Source organism: Vulpes lagopus, chromosome 1 (assembly GCF_018345385.1).
Source record: "Vulpes lagopus strain Blue_001 chromosome 1, ASM1834538v1, whole genome shotgun sequence".
Lineage (NCBI taxonomy): Eukaryota > Metazoa > Chordata > Mammalia > Carnivora > Canidae > Vulpes > Vulpes lagopus.
The window spans coordinates 61010071-61032120 of record NC_054824.1 but is presented as its reverse complement, the minus strand read 5'-3'; the positions used below and the strand labels follow the sequence as shown (position 1 = coordinate 61032120).

Genomic DNA, 22050 nt, shown 5'->3' with positions numbered 1-22050 from the left:
GTGAACACACACCAGCAGCAGAGTCCATGAGCTTGGTTTATGAAATTCCTTTGCAGACAACTCCTATCCCTCAGCACTGAGCATGGCCCAAGGCAGTCACAAGGCCACTGAGGGTCAGCCCACTGTCTGCTGTGCCTTCCCGAGGAGCTGGGACACCCTGGTGGGATGGGGAGCCCTGCCCCCAGTCAGTGATACAGTATCAGAGGCCTTCTTGAGTAGGAGATGTTGTCTTTCAGGAGGGGCGACCCCACAGCCATGCGTACTTTGTTCCAGCGGTGGCCTTTATTATAGATGGGCTTGACCGAACGGGGAGACCAGCGGGTCAGGTACCTGTGGAGGGAGGGGAGGTAGGTGGCTATGAGGACTGGGGCCCATGCTGGAGCTGGGATGGGGGGGCGGGGGGTTTCCACATCTCCTTGAGCCAAAGCCTTTCAGCAGTTTCCCTCCTTGAGGAGCAGGGGCTTTTCCTGGGAGTAACGGCTGAGTGTGCCGTAAACAGATGGGCCGGGCCCTCATTGCCGCAAGCGTGTGTGGCCAGGGTCAGGCAGCCCAGGGCCACGCGCTCCCTTGATCTTTATGAGTTGTCAATGTTTGTGTGTATACTTGCTGGGGGAGGAGGTGGAGAAAGAGGCTGCCCAGAAAGCAGATTATTCCTCTCTGGCCTCAGTCATGGGGAGAGGAGAGCTGATATAAGGCCTGGAGAGATCCTTCCCTCCTTCCCCACTTGGCTCACTCTGCCAAGGAGCTCCCCGGGGTGGCCCTAACTGGTGCAGGACCCCTGCCCCTCACCCAACCCATAAGGGGAGCCAAGGGTGAGGGCCCGTGGTACAGACCCAGCTTGGGAAGGTTCCTTGTAAGTAGGAGGGGGGTGGGGAAAGATGGCTGCCGCCCACAGTCCTTTGGCCTCCTTTGGGATGGCCGGGGCTCTGACAGTTCCCGGAAAAGTGGCTCATGCCGGCCGGGACTGGGGTTTACTCCGTCCAGAATGAAACTCGGATCCTGTCCAGAAAGGCCCACCCTTCATCCTGAAAGCTCAGCCATGGCAAAGCCAGGCTCCTCCCCTGCCTCTATTCTAGGCTGGGGCTCAACCCAGCTGCCGCTAGAGACCCTCACATGAGAAACTTTTTCACTTAAAAAATTCATCACCTTGGTTGAGAATTTTTAGATAAAACTGAGAAAAACAGAACAAAACAAAACAAAAGACTGATTTATACATTTCAACTGAGCTCCCCTCCCCTGGACTTTGGTTCTCTGCTCCTAGCTCCGTGCAAAGGCAACAGCTCTGAGAGGAGGTAAAAAAAGCTGTGGGAAGCACTGGCCCACACATCACATATATTGTCAGGGTCAAGGCCCTCCACAGGGAGGCCTCTGTGCAGTGGGTGGGACCCACGGTGGGCGGTGCTGGGGCAACAGAAGAGTAAAGCTGAAGGAAGGGGAACACCTGCAGTTCCCTGAGTTGACCATCTCCCTGATTTCAGAGGGGGTGGGTGAAGAGATGGAGTGTGGGAGCAGGCTCCCTAAAAGGAATGCTCACTCGGACCAAGGACCTCAGAAGATCCTGAAGCTGACCAGGTTTTCCAGAACTGCTGCCCTCAAGCCATTCCCTCCTGCCCTGGAGAGACCAGAGGGAAGGGAAGCAGGCTTCAGCTAGCCCTAGACCTGATGCTTTGCCACATGGAACAGAGAGCTGGCAGGCAGTGGGGGAGGTGCCTGGGTGACCTCCAGTTAGCTCTCTGGGGAACACACTTCACCTCTAGGAAGAACCAAGGCTCCTTCCTACCTCTTCTGAAGGCTCAGGGAAAGGAGGATGTGTGGCTCCCCAGCAGTGCCTGGACCAGTGCATGGCAGCTCAAGGACCTCTGGATTGAATCATAAAGTCCCTTGTTGCAAGGGAATCAAACTCCTTCATAGCCAGGACTCCCCCTCCCCCCTAGAGTGGCCTTTTGCAACCCAAGAACCCCCACACATCATCAATCCCGTGTCACGTTAAAGGACACCGGATATATGGGAGGGAGCCTGGCCTTGCTTCAAAGGCCCGAGGGCAGGATAGATTGTGTCCTTAGGCCTGCTGCTGTCTCTTTACAAGTCTGACAGGAGGGTGGGCTCAACTTCCAAATGGTCCAGAGCAAAAGCGGGAAAGACAAGAAGAGGTTAATATGCCCTGCTCCCTCGGGGCTGCTGGCAGATGGCCCAGCTAGCAATGTGGGAGGTACAGGTGAAGATGGGCACGAGGCCAGGGTGCTGGCGAGGTGTCAGTGAAGACCCAGCTCTGGCCCTGTACCCCCAGTCCAGCAATCTGGACCTGGGTTTGCCTGGCCTCCCACCCTCCGAGCCTGCATTTTGTCCGGGACAGGCTTGGAGACTTGCTGTGGATGCGGTGTCCTGCTTTGCTTCAACCATCTCTGGTCCCCTACAGAGAGCAGTTACAGTAGCAGACTGAAGAGGGGAGGGGCTGCTGATGGGGGCAAAGAAGAAGAAAGACGAAAATCAACTTGATAGATCTGGATCTACTCTCAACCAGGGGATTACAGATCTAGGAGGCTGTGAGTGTTGTAATGTAGGAGATGGGGGTGGGAAGGGAGCTCAGGACAGGATGGCTGTTTGAGAGACAGGAATCTGCTCCTACACCAGAGGGGGCCACCCTGCTTCAGCTGAAAGGCAGGCTGATTGATTCCAGCGTCTAGGGGCGGTCCTTTCCTCTACAAAAGCTCAGGACCTCCCAGGCCGCCATGTGCAGCTATGCAGGTTAACTGTGCGACTCTAGGGAGTGCCAGGGAGGCTGAAGCTGTGCAGTGTATGAAGTGCACAGCTATATACGGTGGCCCTACCCCAGAGAGCCCTCCCATTTCTAAGGTCTCGCTTTGCCCTTTAATAACCCCAATGCTGGGATACTGAAAAGTTTGTTAAAGTGCTCTGACATTCCCATAGCAACCCAGTATGATGTCATAAACAGGGGATTAGCACATTCTAATGCCCAAGCAGCAGATCTTCTTACCCTCCTTGCCCCTATGCTAAGTGCCGGGCTGGGAAGGGAAGAGGAGAGATGCTGAGGCCAGCAGGGGAGGCTCACAGAAGCATGCACAGGATCAACTGGAGCAGTGGTGGGGCTAATGGGGCTCGGGTGCTCAGGCTGGGAGGGATGGAACACAAAGCCAAGGGAGCACTCCAGCTTTCTTGAGCTGTGGGCTGAGCTCCAGTAAATGGCTTCCCCGGCAGAATATGTGAGAGTGGAGGGGCTGCAGAATGCTCCAGGTGTTGACACCCAGGTTCACTTACCGATTGAGTTGGGGTTTGCTCTTCGGAACAAATCCTTCAGGAAGCTGAGGCCTGTGATTTGGGAAGAGTCCTGAGGGGAGACAAGAGCACATATGGAATGGTCTTGCAGCTCCCCTGCAGCTCCTGGGGTCGGAGGCTGGCACTGGGGGGCGAGTCTAGTGGAGACTCCAGATGTCCGCACCTCTTCCTGGAGCTGGACAGGGGACGGCTGGCAAGGGGTGGCATGGGGGCATCGCACTGATAGCTCTCTGGCCTCTTTGCCCTGAGAGGACCCGCTACCTGCTCGGTGCGCCATCTTCACACACTCCTCAATCTTGCGGTGCTCTTCCTGGCATAGGCCTGTGATCCTTCGAGGCAGCATGCCTCCACGAGGCCGGATGAACTGACGGAGCAGCAGAACATCCTAGTGGAAATGGAAAACTGCAGACAGTCAGCTGGTGGGCATTTGATACAGGGCACCAGGGCCTCGTGGTCTACAGAGGAGGCTATCCTACCCCAGCACCCAAGGGGTAGAGGTCTCCCTCAGAAGCCAACTGGAGACCACACCCTCCACATAGAGCTTTGCACGTTGCTCTACCTTTACCCTAACAAAACTTAAATCCCAAGTTGGTAAGATTTCCAACCCCAAGGGCTTCCAGCATCTCCAGGAGAATTTGAGAGATCAGAGAACAGAAACTCTTCAAAAAGCATTAATCTTTCGAGCACCAGCAGCATCTTTCGAGGTAATGATTTGTTGTTCTCCTTGGGCGAGGTGAGGGCATGTCATAGATTTCCACACAAGGGGGAAAACCAGTACTGTTTCTACCCCAAAAGCCTACATATGCTATGGGCCAATACACACAGACAAGCCCCTCCACCTTCTGCTGTTCCCCTGCAAACGCCAAGCAGCATATGAGCTGAGGAGTTGAGGATTGGGGCTGTGAAGTTAAGAGCCACATCTTCTAAGCCCCCTATGACCAGATGTGAATGGATCCTCGGGCTTCCTTTAGACCACCAGACTGCTCTGGACGAGTCAAGGGCACAAGGATAAACAGCCAAAATCAAGATAAGAGACCATTTCCCCTCCAACTTTCCTAGGGTGGCTGAGGGGGTTAAATAAGCCACTGCTTCCCCCAGGAGATGGGGGCCCCGCCCACCTGAAGGCCTGGCATGCCAGTCTTCATGGTTCTATTCCACAAACGGATTTGCTGCGCTGGCAGGCACCTCACTGTATAACTGCAGATCTGTTTTATTTTATTTTATTATTATTTTTTTTTCGCAGATCTGTTTTAATCACTGGAAAGCTCCTGAGGGACCCAGGCCCCTAATTCCCACCCCTGTAATCTTTAGAATCTGGTGAAAAGAACTTGGATTGGATTATCCAGGACTAATAAACCGGGCCCACAGCCCCAGCCCCCCACTGTAGGCTGCCAAGCCAGCATACAGCTTTGTGTAGCCCAAGCTAACGGTGTCCTGAGTGGAAAGGAGTAAAAGGAAAACAACTTTAGCCTTTACCTCGGAGGGGATTGGATTTCGTCTGCTGGATAAACAAAGCCAAGTCCATTTCCTGGAAATGGCTGGTAGAAAGAGTGCCCCATGGTGGTTAGGCAGGTGTGGGCTGCACTTCCTCATCTTTAGCTGGGATTCTAAGTACAGCCATGAACCCGCTAACTTCTATGTCACAAGAAACTGAAAACTGCCTGATGGCCTGCAGGCTTCCCATTACTCCAGGCCACTATGAGCAGAAGGGCCCAGAGCAGAGTGAAAGGAGCACCTCCCTCCCTGCCTGTGGCCTGGAGCCAAGGCTCCCAGCCCAGGAGATTAGTTGGGTCATTCTGTTCAGATCCCATGGGCATGTGGCCCCTCCTGCTCTCACCACCTGACCGGGATCTCTGCCCTTAGTCATCCCATTCCACAGAGCAGTACAGGGACAACTTGCAGGTCAAATTGGCCCAAAGCCTGAATCACCTGAAACCTAAAAATAGGGTGCTTAATGTCACCAATAGAACTCTGAAGGACAAGTATGGATTTCTCTAGGGCTGTGTCCTTCCCCCAATCCCTCCCCTATTTCTAGAGAGGATGGAGAGTCAGGAGAGCAGGCTCTGCCTGGGTTTTGTATCCCTGGGGTTTATGTCCTGGCACTAATACTAACTGGTGAGCTGAGGCGAGTTCATCAACTTTTGCATGCCTCCAAGTTCCTCATCTGGAAAACAAGGATGAAAAAGGTACCTACACTTCATAGGGATATGGCAAAAACCAAGTGAATGAAAACCTGTAAATGCTCACAACAGTGCTTGACGCGGAGCCTGTACTCAATGGGGGGTTATCCACTCTTATTCACCATTGTCATCTTTCTATGGAGAAAACAGATCTAGAGGAGCTGGAGCAAACAGGAGTCTTTGTAGCTCCAATATGGAAGGAGAAAGTAATGTGTCCCCAGATAGACAGCGAGGACTCTTCAAATATACCCTCCTTATTAAAAAAGGAAAGCCAAATCCAGATCTTGATTCCATCCCCTTGGAACAGACCCTATAAGATGGGGTTACAGGGCCCTGGTGGTCTGAACTGCAAGTAACCAGACCATTATCTAAATTAGTGATTCTCAACCCTGGCTATGCTTTAGAATCCCCTGGGGACTTTAAAAACTAATGATGGGGTGCCTGAGTGGCTCAGTGGTCAGGTGTCTGCCGTTGGCTCAAGTCGTGATCCTGGGGTCCTGGGATCAAGTCCTGCATCAGGTTCCCTGCAGAGAGCCTGCTTCTCCCTCTACCTATGTTTCTGCTTCTCTCATGAATAAATAAAATCTTTAAAACAAACAAATAAAAAAACTAATGATGGCCTGGCTCCCCCCCACACCATATGCAGTCAATGTCTGCAGGTGAGGTCCAAGTATTATTATTATTTTTTAAATATATATATATATATTTTTAATTTATGATAGTCACACAGAGAGAGAGAGGCAGAGACACAGGCAGAGGGAGAAGCAGGCTCCATGCACCGGGAGCCCGACGTGGGATTCGATCCCGGGTCTCCAGGATCGCGTCCTGGGCCCAAGGCAGGCGCCAAACCACTGCGCCACCCAGGGATCTCCTCCAAGTATTATTTTAAAGCTCCTTGGGTAGCCAGAGTTGAGAGTCACCGGACAAAACACTTCTAGCTTTGGTGGGTCCATGAGATGTAGCAGTGGCTGGGGTGTGGGGATGCTGCTTAAGTGTACCAGAGACCACAGCCTCCACGACACGCAGAGCCAATGCCTGTGCACAGCTCACCTCATAGCTATACTTGTGCTTCAGGTTCCACCGGCAGATGGGGCACTGGCCAGATGGGTTAGGGGGATTTGGACTTTCCTTGGGAGTTCCTGTTAAACGGCCTTCGATCTAGGAGGAAGAAAAAGACAGACAGTGAGGGAGAGGGCAGGTGGAGCTTCAAATCCTTGAGCAACCCCCCAAATGGTGAGATGCCAGGGAAAGTTCATTTCTGGGGGCCTTGTGGGAGTAGCTAATAGGTCTCCCCACCTGAACTGTGGCAGTGGTTCTGCAGCCACTGTCAGTGGTTCTGACCTGAACTGTGGCAGTGGTTCTGCAGCCACTGTCAGTGGTTCTGACCTCGCGGTGGCCAGAGACTTGATGTGGTAGCATGCAAGAGCAGGGCAATTAGAGTTCATGTTGGTGGCAAGAAGGGAAGGGTTTGCTGTATTAGCTGACTGCTACCTTCCCTTCCTCAAACAAAACAGCAGAACATTACGCTTCCTGCTCTGGGAAAAAGTAATAAATGCACATGGTAAAAAGTTTCAAACAGTGCAGGGATACACAGTTAAAAGGAAGTCTCCCTCCCACTGCACATATCCTTCACAGAGGAAACTGCCCTTTCCAGCTTCATTTGACAGAGGTTGAGTCTATGCCAAGGGTTTTCAAACAGGCAGGGTTTCAGCCCCCAGGGAACACTGGACAATGCTGGAGACATTTTTGACTGATACAGTGGGGGGATGCGGTGCTCTGGGCATGTAGCAGGGAAGCTCCTAACCATGCTGCAAGGCCCAGGACAGCCCCCACAGCAAAGCCCTAGCCAGCCCCAAATGCCAACAGCGCCAAGGCTGAGAAAGCCGGCTCTATGCTATGCCTTTACAAGCAGGTATTATGTGCACTCCTGCTTCTTTTCTCTCGCTCTTTAAAACACACATGAGAAGATACATTCCCCTGCCCTCCTCCTTGCTTTTATCATTTTGGATGCCACCTTTCAAATCCTGTGGAGGCCACGTGTGCAATGACCTCCACCACTGCTGCTGTATCCTGTGACACAGCCTTGGAATTACGAAGTGCAATAAGCCAAAGATCTGGGAGGCAGCTCTGGTTACAAGAGGGGGAGTTTGGGAAGCCTTGCTGATTGAGGGCATGGATTATGAGAGTAGGGTTGGGACAGGTCTGGGAGGCTTTGGGAAGGGAAGCAATACTGTTTCCTGGGGGAGAAGGTAGCAGAAGGGAAAGGGGGTTGGATGTGAGGCATGGCTGTGCAGGACACTGCTACTTAACTTTCTGCCAAAGCCACCACAGCCATGCCAGATAAGGAGAAGTGCACCAGGGAAAATGTGGAGATACACAGTGGATCTTGGGAGGGGGTTATGGTGGGCCTGGTGGGGAGTATGGGGGAAGGGCTAACATTTATCGACTCCCCACTCTATGCCAGGCTCTGTGCTGATAATGGTTCACATGTATCAACTCATTTCATTCCCAAGACCTCGTGAAGGAGGCATCATTTTATGGATGAAGAAAGTGAAACCCCAGAAAGTGAGCAATGGCTAGTTAGCCACGGTAGTGCGTCTCCATGGAGGAACGGATGGGTTTCCCTCCCCCAATGGGTCTCAAAGGGCCAAGTTCTCAAAAAAGACCTCAAAGGGTCTTCAAGTTCGTTTTTTTTTTTCCAAGTTCGTTTTGTAAATAGGAAATTGACACCCCACCTAAAAAACACTCCATACTCAAAAGCCAAATATATTTTTCTCCACAAGCATGGAGTTTCTAGGGTGAATGCTTATTTTGGCTTTGAATAAAGGAACCAAAAGAGGTGCCTAAAGGGGATGGGGCCCCTCTAAAACCAACTGTTTTGAGGCTAAACAGTGAAAAGGCTAAGGAGTATTTTGGGGAAGACCCAAAGAGGAACCCTAAGGGCTTGTCCTGGGATAAGGTTGCTTTGGGGAGGACCAAGCTTGGCTGGCTGCCAGGATTAAATCTCTGGTTGACATGGAAGTTACAGAGGCTTCTGGGAACTCAGTGGAGTGGCTGAGATTTCTTGGAAGCATGGAAGGCCATGTGAAAACAACATTGTCTTTTAGGGATTATAGGATAATCTAGGCCCCATGACTCCCTGAGGAAGGGAGGGGAGATGAGCCCTGACAAGGGAAAGGGGTGGGGGGAGTAGATGGATGAAGAATCATTCTCTCTTTTTAACCAACAGACAAGCCAGGGCGCCAGCTAGTGAGCCCAGGGCCCAGAGAGTATCACCTTTTAATGGCATCACTTAAGCAATAGCTTGGTCATTTTAGGCAGGAAAGAAAGGAGCTGAGATCCAGGCTCTTGGCCATGGGTCAACTTACTTGGGCTCTCTAGTCTCACCACTGCCTTGGTTTCCCTTTTGGAAAACTGATTTATCTCCACCAAAGGACATATCAGTAAAGACCTCTAAGACTTTGTCACACAAAAGGCCACTTTAAACCAAAAATGGATGCCTCAGTCCAGGCACAGTGACTGTTTCTGATTCAACTACATGACAGCACACAGCTTGAAAAACATCGGACTATGGGATTTATGACAGAGGGAGGTGATCCTGACTCCAGGAGACTAGTTTCCGCCCCCCTCCGTCCCGAGCAGCTCCAAGCGTTAGAGAGGTGGTAAGTGGCCAACTCGATGATACTTACTATAGTCGTCTTCCCTTCTTGGATCTCCACCACTACAGAGATAAAGGGGAAAAATCAGGTCAGCCATTTAATAAGGAACAGAGAGTTTCAAATAACAGCTCAAATTCTACACATGCAGAAAATCGGAGCCTTTGGTCTGCACTCTCCCACGGTCCCCATCTGGAAAAGAAAGCATGAAGGGTTCACCTCCAAGTGCCAAGGCTCTATGCCCTTGAGGCCGGGCAAACCTAGATGCCCAAGTAATACCATCTCTCTGGGATTAAGGATCTCCCTGCTGTTTTTGTCTTTCTAAGCCGAGATTCATCTTGGTTCTAAACCAAGGAAATTGGCAAGACCCTGCCCTACCGTGGCAATAATGACCTTAGAGTTGGGGTGGGTGGGGATGGAAGCATTTTGAAAGACCTTCAAAGTACCTATTGCGCGTGTCCTTTCACAACGAGAATCAGACAAACATGGCTTCTGACCCTGAAGAATGTGCAGTCTCAGATACAGGACCAAACTAACACTGTTCCAGTGGGCCCTCTGCAGATAAGCAGCAAGACAAGCTCACTCCTAGAACTTGGCCCGGGAAGCCATGCTAAAGCTCAAGGAGGCAGCTGTTTGAGTTAAATCCTCTGCCCTTCTCTACATGGCTCCTACAGGATTGCACTGTGCTATGTACATGGGACTGGGTGGTGGCAGAGGTGGGGAGGGGGCTTGCAGATGCTGGCCCGGGATGAGTTTTCAGGAGAGCACTGCCACTGTAAATGGAGGGGGGGGCTCCCTCAATTCTCCACCTGTTTAAGTCTGAGGCAGTCAGAGGAGAACTTGAGGGCACGACAGGAAGTAACACACATCCATCAAGCTATACATATTTCATAGCTTACTTTTTAAAAAAAATATTTTATTTATTTATTCATGATAGACACACAGAGAGAGGCAGAGGCACAGGCAGAGGGAGAAGCAGGCTCCATGCCAGGAGCCCGATGCGGGACTCGATCTCAGGACTCCAGGATCACGCCCCGGGCCAAAGGCAGGCCTAAACCGCCGAGCCACCCAGGGATCCCCTTTCCTAGCTTACTTAATCAGGATGAAGAATGACAATTTCCATAACATTCAAAGGAAGAACCAAGCCAATGGCACATGTCTGGCAGATAGAGTCAAACAAAGGTCTTGGAGATTCCCCCTTGTTCTCCAGTTTTGTTTTTTGTTTTTTTTAAAGATTTTATTTATTCATGAGAGACACACACAAGGAGAGAGAGAGGCTCAGAGACACAGGCAGAGAGAGAGAAGCAGGCTCCATGCAGGGAGCCTGATGTGGGACTCGATCCCGGGTCTCCTGGACCACGCCATGGGCCAAACGTGGTGCTAAACCACTGAGCGACCAGGGCTGCCCCTCCAGTTTCTTTAGAAAGAAAGAAGCCACGGCCATTAGCATAGGAACTGGCACTTAGTAGATGCTCAATAAACATAGCTAGTATCACCAGAGCAAAATACTTGTCATGGTCCTCTTCGGACTGTTAACAGAAAACTTGGGCCCCATAGCTAGACTGCAAACTGTCTCTCTAAATACTAAAACTGTATGTAAACGGCAGCTGGCTCCCACGATTAGTTTTACTCAGCTTTGGCTGAGGCAAGTCGTGCAGCTCAGGAAGAGCCTAAGGTTCTTGGGGCACCCGGATGACTCTTGGTTTCGGTTCAGGTCACGATCTCTCCCTACATTGGGGCTCCACACTGGGTGGGGAGTCTGCCGGAGATTTTTTCTCTTTCTCTCTACCACCCCTCCCCTCCACGCACTCTCCCTTTCTCTAAAAATAAAAAAATAAATCTTAAAAAAAAAAAAGAACTTGAGGTTCTTAATGTTAAGAATCTAGTAAAAGTTATGGACCTTTTCCTGGAAACATGCTCATAAGCACACATACAACCAGACGTGTGTACCTGAATGGTAATGCTAGTTTTCTCTCCATGGTAGTGATATGTGATTTTACTTTGTTCTTTATGCTTGTCTGTATTTTCTCAAGTCCTTAAAAATAAACATGTACTGCTTTTGCAATAAAAAATAAACAGTAGAAAGAGAGAAGGAGAATGTCTAAGAAAAAAGTGAGGCAATTCTAACCCAACTGGAGGCCCTAGGCAGGCAGCATCTGTGATCACTGAGCTCTGTGACCAACACCTAATTGGACACAGACTGCCTGGAATTGTCCCCCATTTGTTTTCTGGGCAAGGCCATTCATAAAGACTCATTACTCCAAAACAACCAACCTGAGAGCCTCTCAGTGTTCCAACTCCAGATACACAAAGGACTACCATGGCCAGAAAGGCCCTGAGGCTTTCTCCAGAACACTGTAGTTACGAATCAATTCAAAGACAAAGTAGTTTTCTCCCTATAAAAGAAAATGCGTCACCTCACACACGGATCTACTTGTTCAGAACAGAGACCAGCCTAAACGGGATGTGGGTTAGACTCTGCCTGGTGCTGAGTCTGGAGGCCAGCATAGCTACAGGGGGGACAGTCACTGTCATGTGTCAACCTACAGACACGGGAGAGCAGAAGCAGGGCACAGCCCCAGCTCAGCAGGGCTTCCAGGTACCCCAGAAACTTTGCAAAAAACCAACTTGGGAGAGGGATTGAAGGCAACCAGATCTAAGTAGCAACAGGTGAGTAGAGATTTTTAAGAATCCTGGGAGGAAACAAAAGGAGAGAGACATTGCTGGTACCACTTGAGCCAGCAAGACAACGATGTCCTGAAACACAAAGCAGATAAACATGTGGTTCCCCTCTCCGTGGAGGCACTTGGGTCCTAACCATGAGGTAAACAAAGCTAACAAAACACACATCACTCCAGGCAAAGAACCAAACCCTGAAGTCATCCCATTGGCCCCTGGAAAAGAGATCAAAGCCTGTGGCCAGCTCGGCTGTTCCCTAGCTCCCCACACAGCAACTCTGAGCCAGTAAATCATCATACTATATGCCAGTGGGTAAAACAATAGGCAGATGGTTATCTACTACAGACAATTTGTCAAACCAGAAGGAATGACCTGAGAACTTGTGTAAGATTGAGAGTGATCAGGGTGTTGTCTCAGTGCAGGGGCAGGAGTCCTGGCTGGAGCCTCAAGAAGCCCCCAGAAGATTTTAAGCCTCTGAAAACAGGAGATAGGAATCAAAATAGTATTGCTTTTCAGTGTGCATACAAAAACATGGCAAAACCAAACAAAATCTGAGATCCATTTTTGTCCCTGGCCTCCTCTCCATTCAAGGTGGGGATGGCCATGAAAAGCTGGACTAAGAGATTTAGGCATCAACAGACTTGTTTAGAAAAAGATGGAGTCAGGAGCACCTGGGTGGCTCAACTGGTTAAGCGTTTGCCTTCAGCTCAGGTTGTGATCCCTGGGTCCTGGGATGGAGCCCTGCATCTGGCTCCCTACTTGGCGGGGAGTCTGCTTCTCCCTCTCCCTCTGCTCTCTCTCTCTCTCTCTCTCTCTCTCTCAAATAAATAAAATCTTAAAAAAAAAAAAAAAAGAAGAAGAAGAAAAAAAAGATGGAATCACCCTTGTGTTCTGAGATATGGCAATATGAAGTAAACTAAGAAAGACATGAAGCAGTTTTCTAAACTGGAATTAGGGGCTAAATCTTCTAAGAAAGGCACTTCTCATACACATCAAATAATCCATCCTACATAAGACAACACATTTGCTGAGCACCCATGGAGGGTATAGCCTGGCTCCATCTATTGTAGAGAGGTACAACAGAATAGTCTTCCTAGAAGAGAAAAGGGAAAGAAACCAAGTATGGGAGCCTCACTATGAAAAAAGGCCATGCCTCATAAAGAGGTCCTTTGAGTACTTCAATAAATACTTAGGATGGAGTCCAAGATAACTGAATCATAACGGTCTAGAGCAAACAGTGCTGGGGTGAGACTGTAGTGAACGCAGAAAGACCTCGATGGCCACATAAACACAGACACAGTGAACTGCAGCAGAATCAAGACCCAACTGTTTAGTAAAAGAGGAAGGGAGGGCACATGAATGATGTCGAGGGTGCTGCCATAGAAAGTACCCGGAGGCTAAGTCCTTCTTGAGCGGGAAACCAAGTCCCAAGCAGAGTAGGACAGAATGGAGTCACTGATAGCTAAAAGGTGGCACTCACAAGTCTGAGGGTAGGGTCAGGGAGCAGAGTGTGTGTTTGGGATGTGTGACTGCGCTTCTGGCCATTGAAGACTTTTCTCAAACTCCTTTTCCACTCCCTTCTGTTTGTTTTTAATTCTATTACTAAAGTTTTCTCATTCTCTAATCACCTCCCCATTCTTTTCCCTTGGGCCTCTGAGGGACTGTCCCTCTGCACTAGGCTTCACTGTCCTTTTTCCACTAGCAGGTAACTCCGGACTATGTCCCCATACGCCTTTAAATCCCCCAAATCATACACTCCTCTCTCAAAGCTTTTAGCTCTCAGGCTGCCCATTCTGCCACATGCATCCTTGTCTGAAATGCTAGGTCCTCCAGGAAGCCCCTGAGCTAACTGAAGAAGATGAAAAAAATTTCCTTCAGCCTTTAATCATTTCAACGCATTCCGCACAAGCTTCTGATAGATGATTACCATTAATTCAGAGAGTCATATGTGTTTATTTTTGTTTTAAATACATTTCCTTCCCAAGAGTAATGAGGCAGGAATGAGCTCTAATACAGTCTTTCCTATAAAAAAAAGCACTAAACGATCATCAAGTTAACTGATGAGAGCTTTCAGGAGGGAGAACCACAGGGCAGCCCTTCCATGGAGTACCATGGCAGTATTAGTGGTGGATAATGAAGAATGCTGGCTCTACTTCCAAGGCCACCACTTACTAGCTAGGTGATCCTGAGCAACTACTGAACTCCTCTGGGCCAGATTTCCTCTTGTGGAAAAATGTCAGTAATACCCACCTTTAAAAATTGTTGAGAAGATTGAATAATACATGTGGAAAACCTAGCACAGTGTTTGCACCAGGCATAGAGTAAACCACCATTTTTGTCTCTTCCTTCAGTTTTGTTCCTTCCACTATTGTTCTTGCCTTTGTCCTTCTTATAAAACTTTAGACCAGGCTTTCTCAACAGCAGCACAACTGACATTTCAGGGCAGGTGGTCCTTTTGGGGGCTGGGAGGTGGTATCCTACGCACTGTTAAGTTGTTTAGCAGCATCCCTGGCCTCTACCCACCAGATGCCAGGGGTACCGGTTGTGACAATCAAAAATGCTTCCAGACACTGCCAATGTTCCTAGGGGACAAAACTGCCCTCAACGGAGAACCTGAGAGTCTCCACAGGTAAGAGCATGGAATGCTGGTGCTAATAAACTATGACTAAGTTTTTTTTTTTTTTAAACACTATTTATTTATTAATGAGAAACACACAAAGAGAGAGGCAGAGACACAGGCAGAGGGAGAAGCAGGCTCCATCAGGGAGCCTGACATGGGACTCGATCCCAGTCTCCAGGATCACACCCTGGGCTGAAGGCAGCGCTAATTATCAGCCACCCCGGCTGCCCCAACTCTGACTAAAATTAAGTAGTACTATTTTATATTCCAAAAGGTTGGATGGTTGAATATTTTCAGCAAAAACACCCAGCTTCCTGTCCACAGCTTTAAACTATGTGTGTATGGTATTATTTAATGTGTCAAATACACTAAATGGGACCACTCAAAATGAACCATACATGGAATATTTTATACCTGACACATAACAGGTAGTATATCAAGACAAAGTTTTTTTCACTTAAAGGCTTTGAAGACAGGTGTTTCTCAAGCAGAATAAAGAATACAGTAGTGGCTTCATGTAAGATCACATCGATTCAATTATTTAGCTTTTAAGTAACAGAAGAGTTACAAACCCAGGTATATATGGAAAGAAGTTCAAAGACCCATCTGATTATACAGTCCATCATTTCACAAAACCCTTCAACTGAAAAAATTCGAATCTCAAAAACCCTTTTGTAAACAAACAAAAAACTATTCCTGTTGCCCATCCACTGGTAACATAGCAAAGAACTGTTTTTCAACTCTGAATTTCACAATGGATATGTAAATTACAGTTATTAGAGCTTGATACTTAGTAGAAACCCTCAAAAATGTTATGGGTATATGCCTATTTGCAGCATGGGTATAGATGAAACATTTTACCATGTCCTTCCTGCCACCAGCAGATCCAGGCATGATCTCTGGGAGCCTTCCTCATTAATGGATTAGTTTATCTAATATTATTAGATATTATCTAATATTTCTATATCTAATATCTATATTTATCTAATATTTAATATCTAATATTATCTACTATTAACCAGGCAGGGGATCCCTAGATGGCTCAGCGGTTTGGTGCCTGCCTATGGCACAGGGTGTGGTCCTGGAGATGGGGGATCAAGTCCCGCATCGGGCTCCCTGCATGGAGCCTGCTTCTCCCTCTGCCTGTGTCTCTGCCCCTCTCTCTCTCTCTCTCTCTCTGTCTTCCATGAATAAATAAAAACAAAAAACAAAAGAAAAACAGGCAGTATCTGGATTTTATTGTTCTTTTTAGGATATGTTCCATCTTCCTTTCATAGCTAAGTTCTTCTAACATACCTATTTCCCTTTCTTCAGGAAAGATCTCTTTGGTTTTCCCAAATTAGGACCCTGCCCTCACTTCCCCCTGAAGCTGCAAGATGGAGGCTGAGCCCAGCTGGCTGGGGCCTGGCCTTCCAGGAGCCCTGTGGAGACTGCTGTTTGAAAGCTAAAACAGCTCTCTTTCTGAGACAAATCCAACAGACTTCTCATTAGGTTCTTCTTCTTAGACTTTTCTGCTCCCTCTGACAACAATGATCACCTTTTTCCTCTCCTCTCTTGATACTACTCAGCTTTAAAGGTTACTCTGGCCAATACCTTGCCAGAATCTTAAAAACGAACACACACTTCTTTTGCACATCACTCATTCTTTCTGGCTTCCAGCAGTGCACAAAGGAAGGCTATATCCTGATAGGCTTTTTCACTCTTTGCCAGATTCTATCCTTTTATAAGCCTGTTCAAGATACATTCCCCTCATTATTAACTTCCAATTGGGTTTGTTTCTGGTAAGCAAATCTCCCTATTTAATCATGTAAATACTTAACCTGCACTTATTGGAGTGTATACATACCATCTCATTAGGACCTAACTTCTTAGAAAAGGGGCTGTATTTTTCCCTTTTTCCAGAATCCCTTGACAGTTTGAAGTACAGTACTTGGTCTGGAGTAAGCTTCCCAGTTCAAGGCTAGAATCAGGCCGCCTTTCCAGGCTTATGATTAATGGAAAGGAGAACCACCATCCAGCATCCGTCTGTTTCAGTCGTTCGATGTCTTCTCCACATTAGCTTCCACCTCTCTGGGAGACTGGCTGCCCGGGCAGAAAAGAGCCGCCATCAGGGCACAGCATTTTCAGATGAAAAACTGGAAAGGGAGACTCTGGGGAGGACAGCCAAATGTCCTTCCTTTATGGCCCAGGGATTTTTTTTTTCCCCTAACGAAGGATGCGGCAGCTAGGAGAATACGGAAAGCAAAACTAACACGCAGACCTCTACCAAGGCCTTTTCCGAATCCTGGGACACGTTTCGTCCCGCCCCTGTTAACTAAGGAGGACTTTCTTTCCGTCCTTCCCCGCCCCCACCAGTGAGAACATCACGAGGGGTGCAAAGTCAGGATAATAGCCTCAGGGTCTGGAAAGTGCTTTCGAGCACCCGCAGAGCGCCAGCATCTCTCGCGTTTCAGAACCGCGCGAAGGAAAGGGAGGGAGGAGCGCACAGGGGTTGGAAAAAGCAACCTCCACGGCTTTCTTTTCTCAACCCTGGGAGGTGGTCGGGACCTAGGACTCACCTTCTCTGAACCCCCGAGCTGGAGGCCGAGCCCAACTGGGCGCCCTCGGGCCAGCCAGGAGCCGCCGGAACAGCAGTCCACAGGTACCCACCAGCACATTGAGGGCCGCCATCTTGAAAACCAACGGTGACCTCTTGTGCACTTCCGCTTCCGGAACGGCGCGCGCAGCCGCAGTGGTGAGCAGGAAGTGTGCGACTGTGGGCTTCGTGGTGGACGCCTCTTGTGCTTCCCTTTCCCTTGGCTTTCAGGCTAAGCTTAGAGGTTTTGGTGTCAAGCGCGTGCTTGGTTCCGAGGATCTAGGGCAGGTGTTATAGCTCCCGTCTGCCGGTCCTTGAAGTGTCAGGTCGCTTTCGTTCCCACACAGGCTTCCTTTGTAAAATCACTTACACTACTCCTGTTTACTTAAAAGCCTTTTCTTGAGTCCAGATGTGGATTTTCTGCTTCCTGTGGCTAAGGCTAGGCCTGGACAGTAGAGGTTGAATTGACTAGGGCTCGGGTTATGGAATGTCAAGTATCATGCAGACCTGGGATAAAACTAATTCCTACCTTCACTAATCTCCGCTCCCCCTCCACCCCCCAAACATACACTTGCCCTTTTTTTTTTTTCAAGATTTTATTTATTTATTCATGAGAGACACAGAGAGAGAGAGGCAGAGAGGTAGGCAGAGGGAGGAGCAGGCTCCATGCAGGGAGCTGAATTCAGGACTCCACTCCATGACTCCTGGATTATGACCTGAGCCAAAGGCAGCTGCTCAACCTCTGCACCACCTAGTTGTCCCCACACACTTGCCTTTCATTCTCCTATACCTAACACTTCCCTCTGGCCCCAGGGCCTTTGCATATGTATTTCCTCTACCTGCTCTTTGACCACCTATTAAACTCCTACTTATTTCTCAGAGCTCAGCTCAAAATTCACTTCCACATTAGGGTCTTCCTTAACCTCCCTGTTACTGAATCTCAGCACCAAATAACTCTCCATTTTAGTACTTGGCATAATTGTGGTTTTACATCTATTTGTATAATATGTGTCTCTCCACCAGACTGTAAGTTCCACAAAGGTAGAGATACTGTTTTTTGTTGACTTATATCTCCAGCAGTTAACACAGTGCTGACACATAAGTGCAATATATAGTTGTTGAATGAATGAGTAGAATCTTTTATAGGGTTGTTGAGAAGATTAGATAAGACCTAAGTGCTCAGAAAACAAAAGCTAATTAATAAGGCAGCTACTGAGGTGGCCCTTGTGCTAGGTACTTTTCATAAGTTTGATGTACTTTCATAATCAGAAGCTTATAGTACTCAAAAGAGAACAACTGCCTGGTTTTCCCTCTTTTGGATTTGCAGGACTTATAGGATGCTCCCCTAGAGCTCCATAAAAAATGTACACAACTCATTTCTTCCACCTGGTGGATAGGATATTCTTTTCCATCCTCCATAATAAATTTGAAAGGGGATTCTCTAGTTACTCTGAGTAACTAGAGTACTCTAGTTACATCTAGTACATCTAGTTACATCTAGTACACTAGATGTACTCTGAGTACATCTATGAGTACTCTGACTCATAGATGGGAAAATCAGGCCCATTAAATGGCAGAGCATGTTTCCTGATAAAGAGGAAGGAAGGAGCTCATCTTCCAGCTGCAACTGTCACCCTGGGGGACTAGGGAGATGCAGAACTGCTGTTCCATGGGGAGCTTGAGGGATACCACCATAGACAAAAACAGTAGAAATGTGGCATCGGGTTACCGAACAACACTGCATTCAGTAAAGGCAGATGCTGGAGAGAGAGGTCAGTCTGGGTGAATGAAACAGACACATGAATTAGTAAAGGAGACAGTTTGGATGGGGTATTTTTTGAGATGTCCTGACCAGGATCAAGAAAGCCTTGGCTTTCCCTATAGCTTCCACTTTCCTTCTGTATGAGGACTGTGAGCCCTTCCTGCTTGTACCATATCCCATGTTTCTTTACGAGCCCCCAGCTACTGGTGATCCTATAGCAACCAGAGCAGTAAGGGAGCCTCTACCCAGAGCTTATTTTGGATACAGTGAGCTGAAGTATTCAAGTGCCAACCCTTCCTTCATTATCTATTCCTGACTTATTATAATCAAATTTTATTTTGAAAAACAGCTTGTGTTTTATACAGTGATGAGTAATGTGATTATTGTAGAAAAATAGAACAATAAAGTAAAAAGAAAATATCATCCATAATCCAGAGATAAACATTATTTACATTTAGAAAAATGAAATACTGAAATAATACTTTATTTTGTAATATCTTATTTTTCTGAACCTGTTTATTATTAGTCCCTACATGAAAAAAATTCTTTGAGACCAGGTTTTGCTATGGAGATTAGCCTTAATTATTTTTAAAATAAAGAATAACCTATATAAAAAAAGTACACAAATTGTCAGTGTGCAGCTTGATGAATTTTCACAAAGGGAATACATTATCCACACCGACAAGTTGAACATTAATAGCAGTTCAGAAGACCCCCTGATGTTCCCTTCCAAACACTATCCCCTCTTCAAAGATAATCATTATCCTAACTTTTGGCATCACAAATCACTTTTTCCTGCATTTGAACTTTGTGTAGATAGAATCTTACATACCATGTACTCTTGTGTCTGCTTTCATCTACTCATCAACAACATGTTTGTGAGATTCACCCATATTGTTATGTATACTTGTCATTTATTCATTCTCATTGCTATATAATGTTCCACTGTGGTTATACTACAACTTATCCTTTCTTTTTTAATAGGATTCGGAAGCTTTCCAGTTGGGTCTTTTACAAATTGTGCTGTGATGAACACTCTTCTGGTATGATTTTTGGTGAACACAAGAACAAATGTCTCTCAGGAATATATCTAACAGTGGAACTGTTGGATCACAGATACTGCAAAACAGTTTATTCTGGTACCAATTGTATATAAGCATTCTAGTTGCTCCACATCCTTATCAATATTTGATATCTTTTGTAATTTTCATCTTGGCCATTCTGGTGAATATGTCATAGGGTTTCATTATATATTTAATTTACATTTCTCTGATGCCTAATAAAAATGAGTCATTTTTCATATGTTTGTAAGCCATTTAGAGATTTTCTTTTTTTAAAAAAAGATTTTATTTATTTATTCATGAGAGACACAGAGAGAGAGAGGCAGAGACACAGGCAGAGGGAGAAGCAGGCTCCATGCAGGGAGCCTGACATGGGACTTGATCCTGGGTCTCCAGGATCACACCCTGGGCTAAAGGTGGCACTAAACCACTGAGCCACTGGGGCTGCCCCATTTAGACATTTTCTTTTGTAAAATGTCTGTTCAAGTCTTTGACCCATTTTATATTTGGTTGCCTGTATTTTTATTACTGCTTTGTAGAAGTTCTTTATATATTCTGGATATCTGTCTTTTGTTGGATATAAGTACTGCAAATGTCATCTCCCTCTCTGAGTTGCCTTCTATAGTATATTTTTTTGATGAGTAGTACTTTCAGGTTTTTAATACAGTGTAATTTATCAGTTTTTTCTTTTGTGGTTGGCATTTTTGGCATTTTAAGTAGGCTCTATGGTCAACTTGGGACTTGAACTCATGACCCTAAAATTGAGAATCACACACTCTACCAACTGAGCCAGCCAGGTGCCTCTGTGATTGCTTTCTTTCCTTTTTATTTTTTTTAATTTCATTTTATTTATTTATTTATTTATTTTATTTATTTATGATAGGCACACAGTGAGAGAGAGAGAGAGGCAGAGACATAGGCAGAGGGAGAAGCAGGCTCCATGCACCGGGAGCCCGACGTGGGATTCGATTCCGAGTCTCCAGGATCGCGCCCTGGGCCAAAGGCAGGCGCCAAACCGCTGCGCCACCCAGGGATCCCTCTTTTTTATTTTTTAAGATTTTATTTATTTATTCATGTGAGACACACACAGAGAGAGAGGCAGAGGGAGAAGCAGGCTCCATGCAGGGAGCCTGACATGGGACTCGATCCAGATCTCCAGGATCATGGCCTGGGCTGAAGGCAGCACTAAACCGCTGAACCACCCAGGCTGCCCTGCATCTGTGATTTCTTATTTAAATTTGTTTTCTCTTCAAAATCATGAGGATGTTCTCCTATGTTTCCTTCCAAAAACTGTATTGTTTTACCTTTTGCATTAGATCAAAACTCACCTGGAATTGTTTTATTATATGGTCTGAGATTGAGATTAAGATTCATTTTTTTCATAGTGATATTTATTTATTCATTTTTAAAAATGATTTTATTTATTTGACAGAGAAAAAGCACAGCAGGGGGAATGACAGGCAAAGGGAGAGGGAGAAGCAGGTGCCCCACAAGCAGGGAGTCCGGTGACATGGGCTCAATCCCAGGACCCTGGGATCATGACCCAAGCCAAAGGCAGATGCTTGCTTCACCAACTGAGCCACCCAGGCGCCCCAACCCATAGCGATATTTAACTGACCTGGCACCATTTATTAAAAGGATCACACATTCTTCCATTGCATTTTATCTGGTGTAAATCTGTTTCTGGAATTTCTCTTTGGTCTTTTTTTTCTGTCCTTTAGCATTATTTTAAATGGCTATATGCTATTTCATTGTCTGGAAGTGTCATAACTTACTTGGCCAATCCCTGGTTGCTAGGAATTTACCTCAAACATATTTTCTAAGACCTATCTCCCTACTCCAAGAATAGCATCTTCTATTTATTTCATCAGTGAGTCTTTTTTTTTTTAATTATTTTATTTTATTTTATTTATTTATGTAGTCACACACACAGAGAGAGAGAGAGGCAGAGACATAGGCAGAGGGAGAAGCAGGCTCCATGCACCGGGAGCCCGACGTGGGATTCGATCCCGGGTCTCCAGGATCACGCCCTGGGCCAAAGACAGGCGCCAAACCGCTGCGCCACCTAGGGATCCCTCATCAGTGAGTCTTATATACTCCTCTCCCCATTTGGGTGTACTGTGGAATTTTTTAAAAAGAATTTATTTATTTGTTTATTTATTTATTTGAAAAAGAGAGAGAGAGAAAGAGAACGAACATGTGGGGAGGAGCAGAGAGGGGAGG

The 22050-nt window shown here is 47.1% G+C and overlaps 1 protein-coding gene across 1 annotated transcript; it reads right to left on the bottom strand.

The window, feature by feature from the left end:
- Positions 1-18: 18 nt before the first annotated feature.
- On the bottom strand, positions 19-17118 carry MRPS18A (mitochondrial ribosomal protein S18A). Its single transcript, XM_041758445.1, has 6 exons — positions 16988-17118; positions 9164-9195; positions 6525-6632; positions 3556-3679; positions 3277-3346; positions 19-330 (listed from the first exon to the last, which is right to left on the bottom strand). Exons 1-6 carry the CDS (start codon positions 17097-17099, stop codon positions 186-188), a joined length of 591 nt encoding a protein of 196 aa, XP_041614379.1. The 5' UTR covers positions 17100-17118; the 3' UTR covers positions 19-185.
- Positions 17119-22050: the final 4932 nt, after the last annotated feature.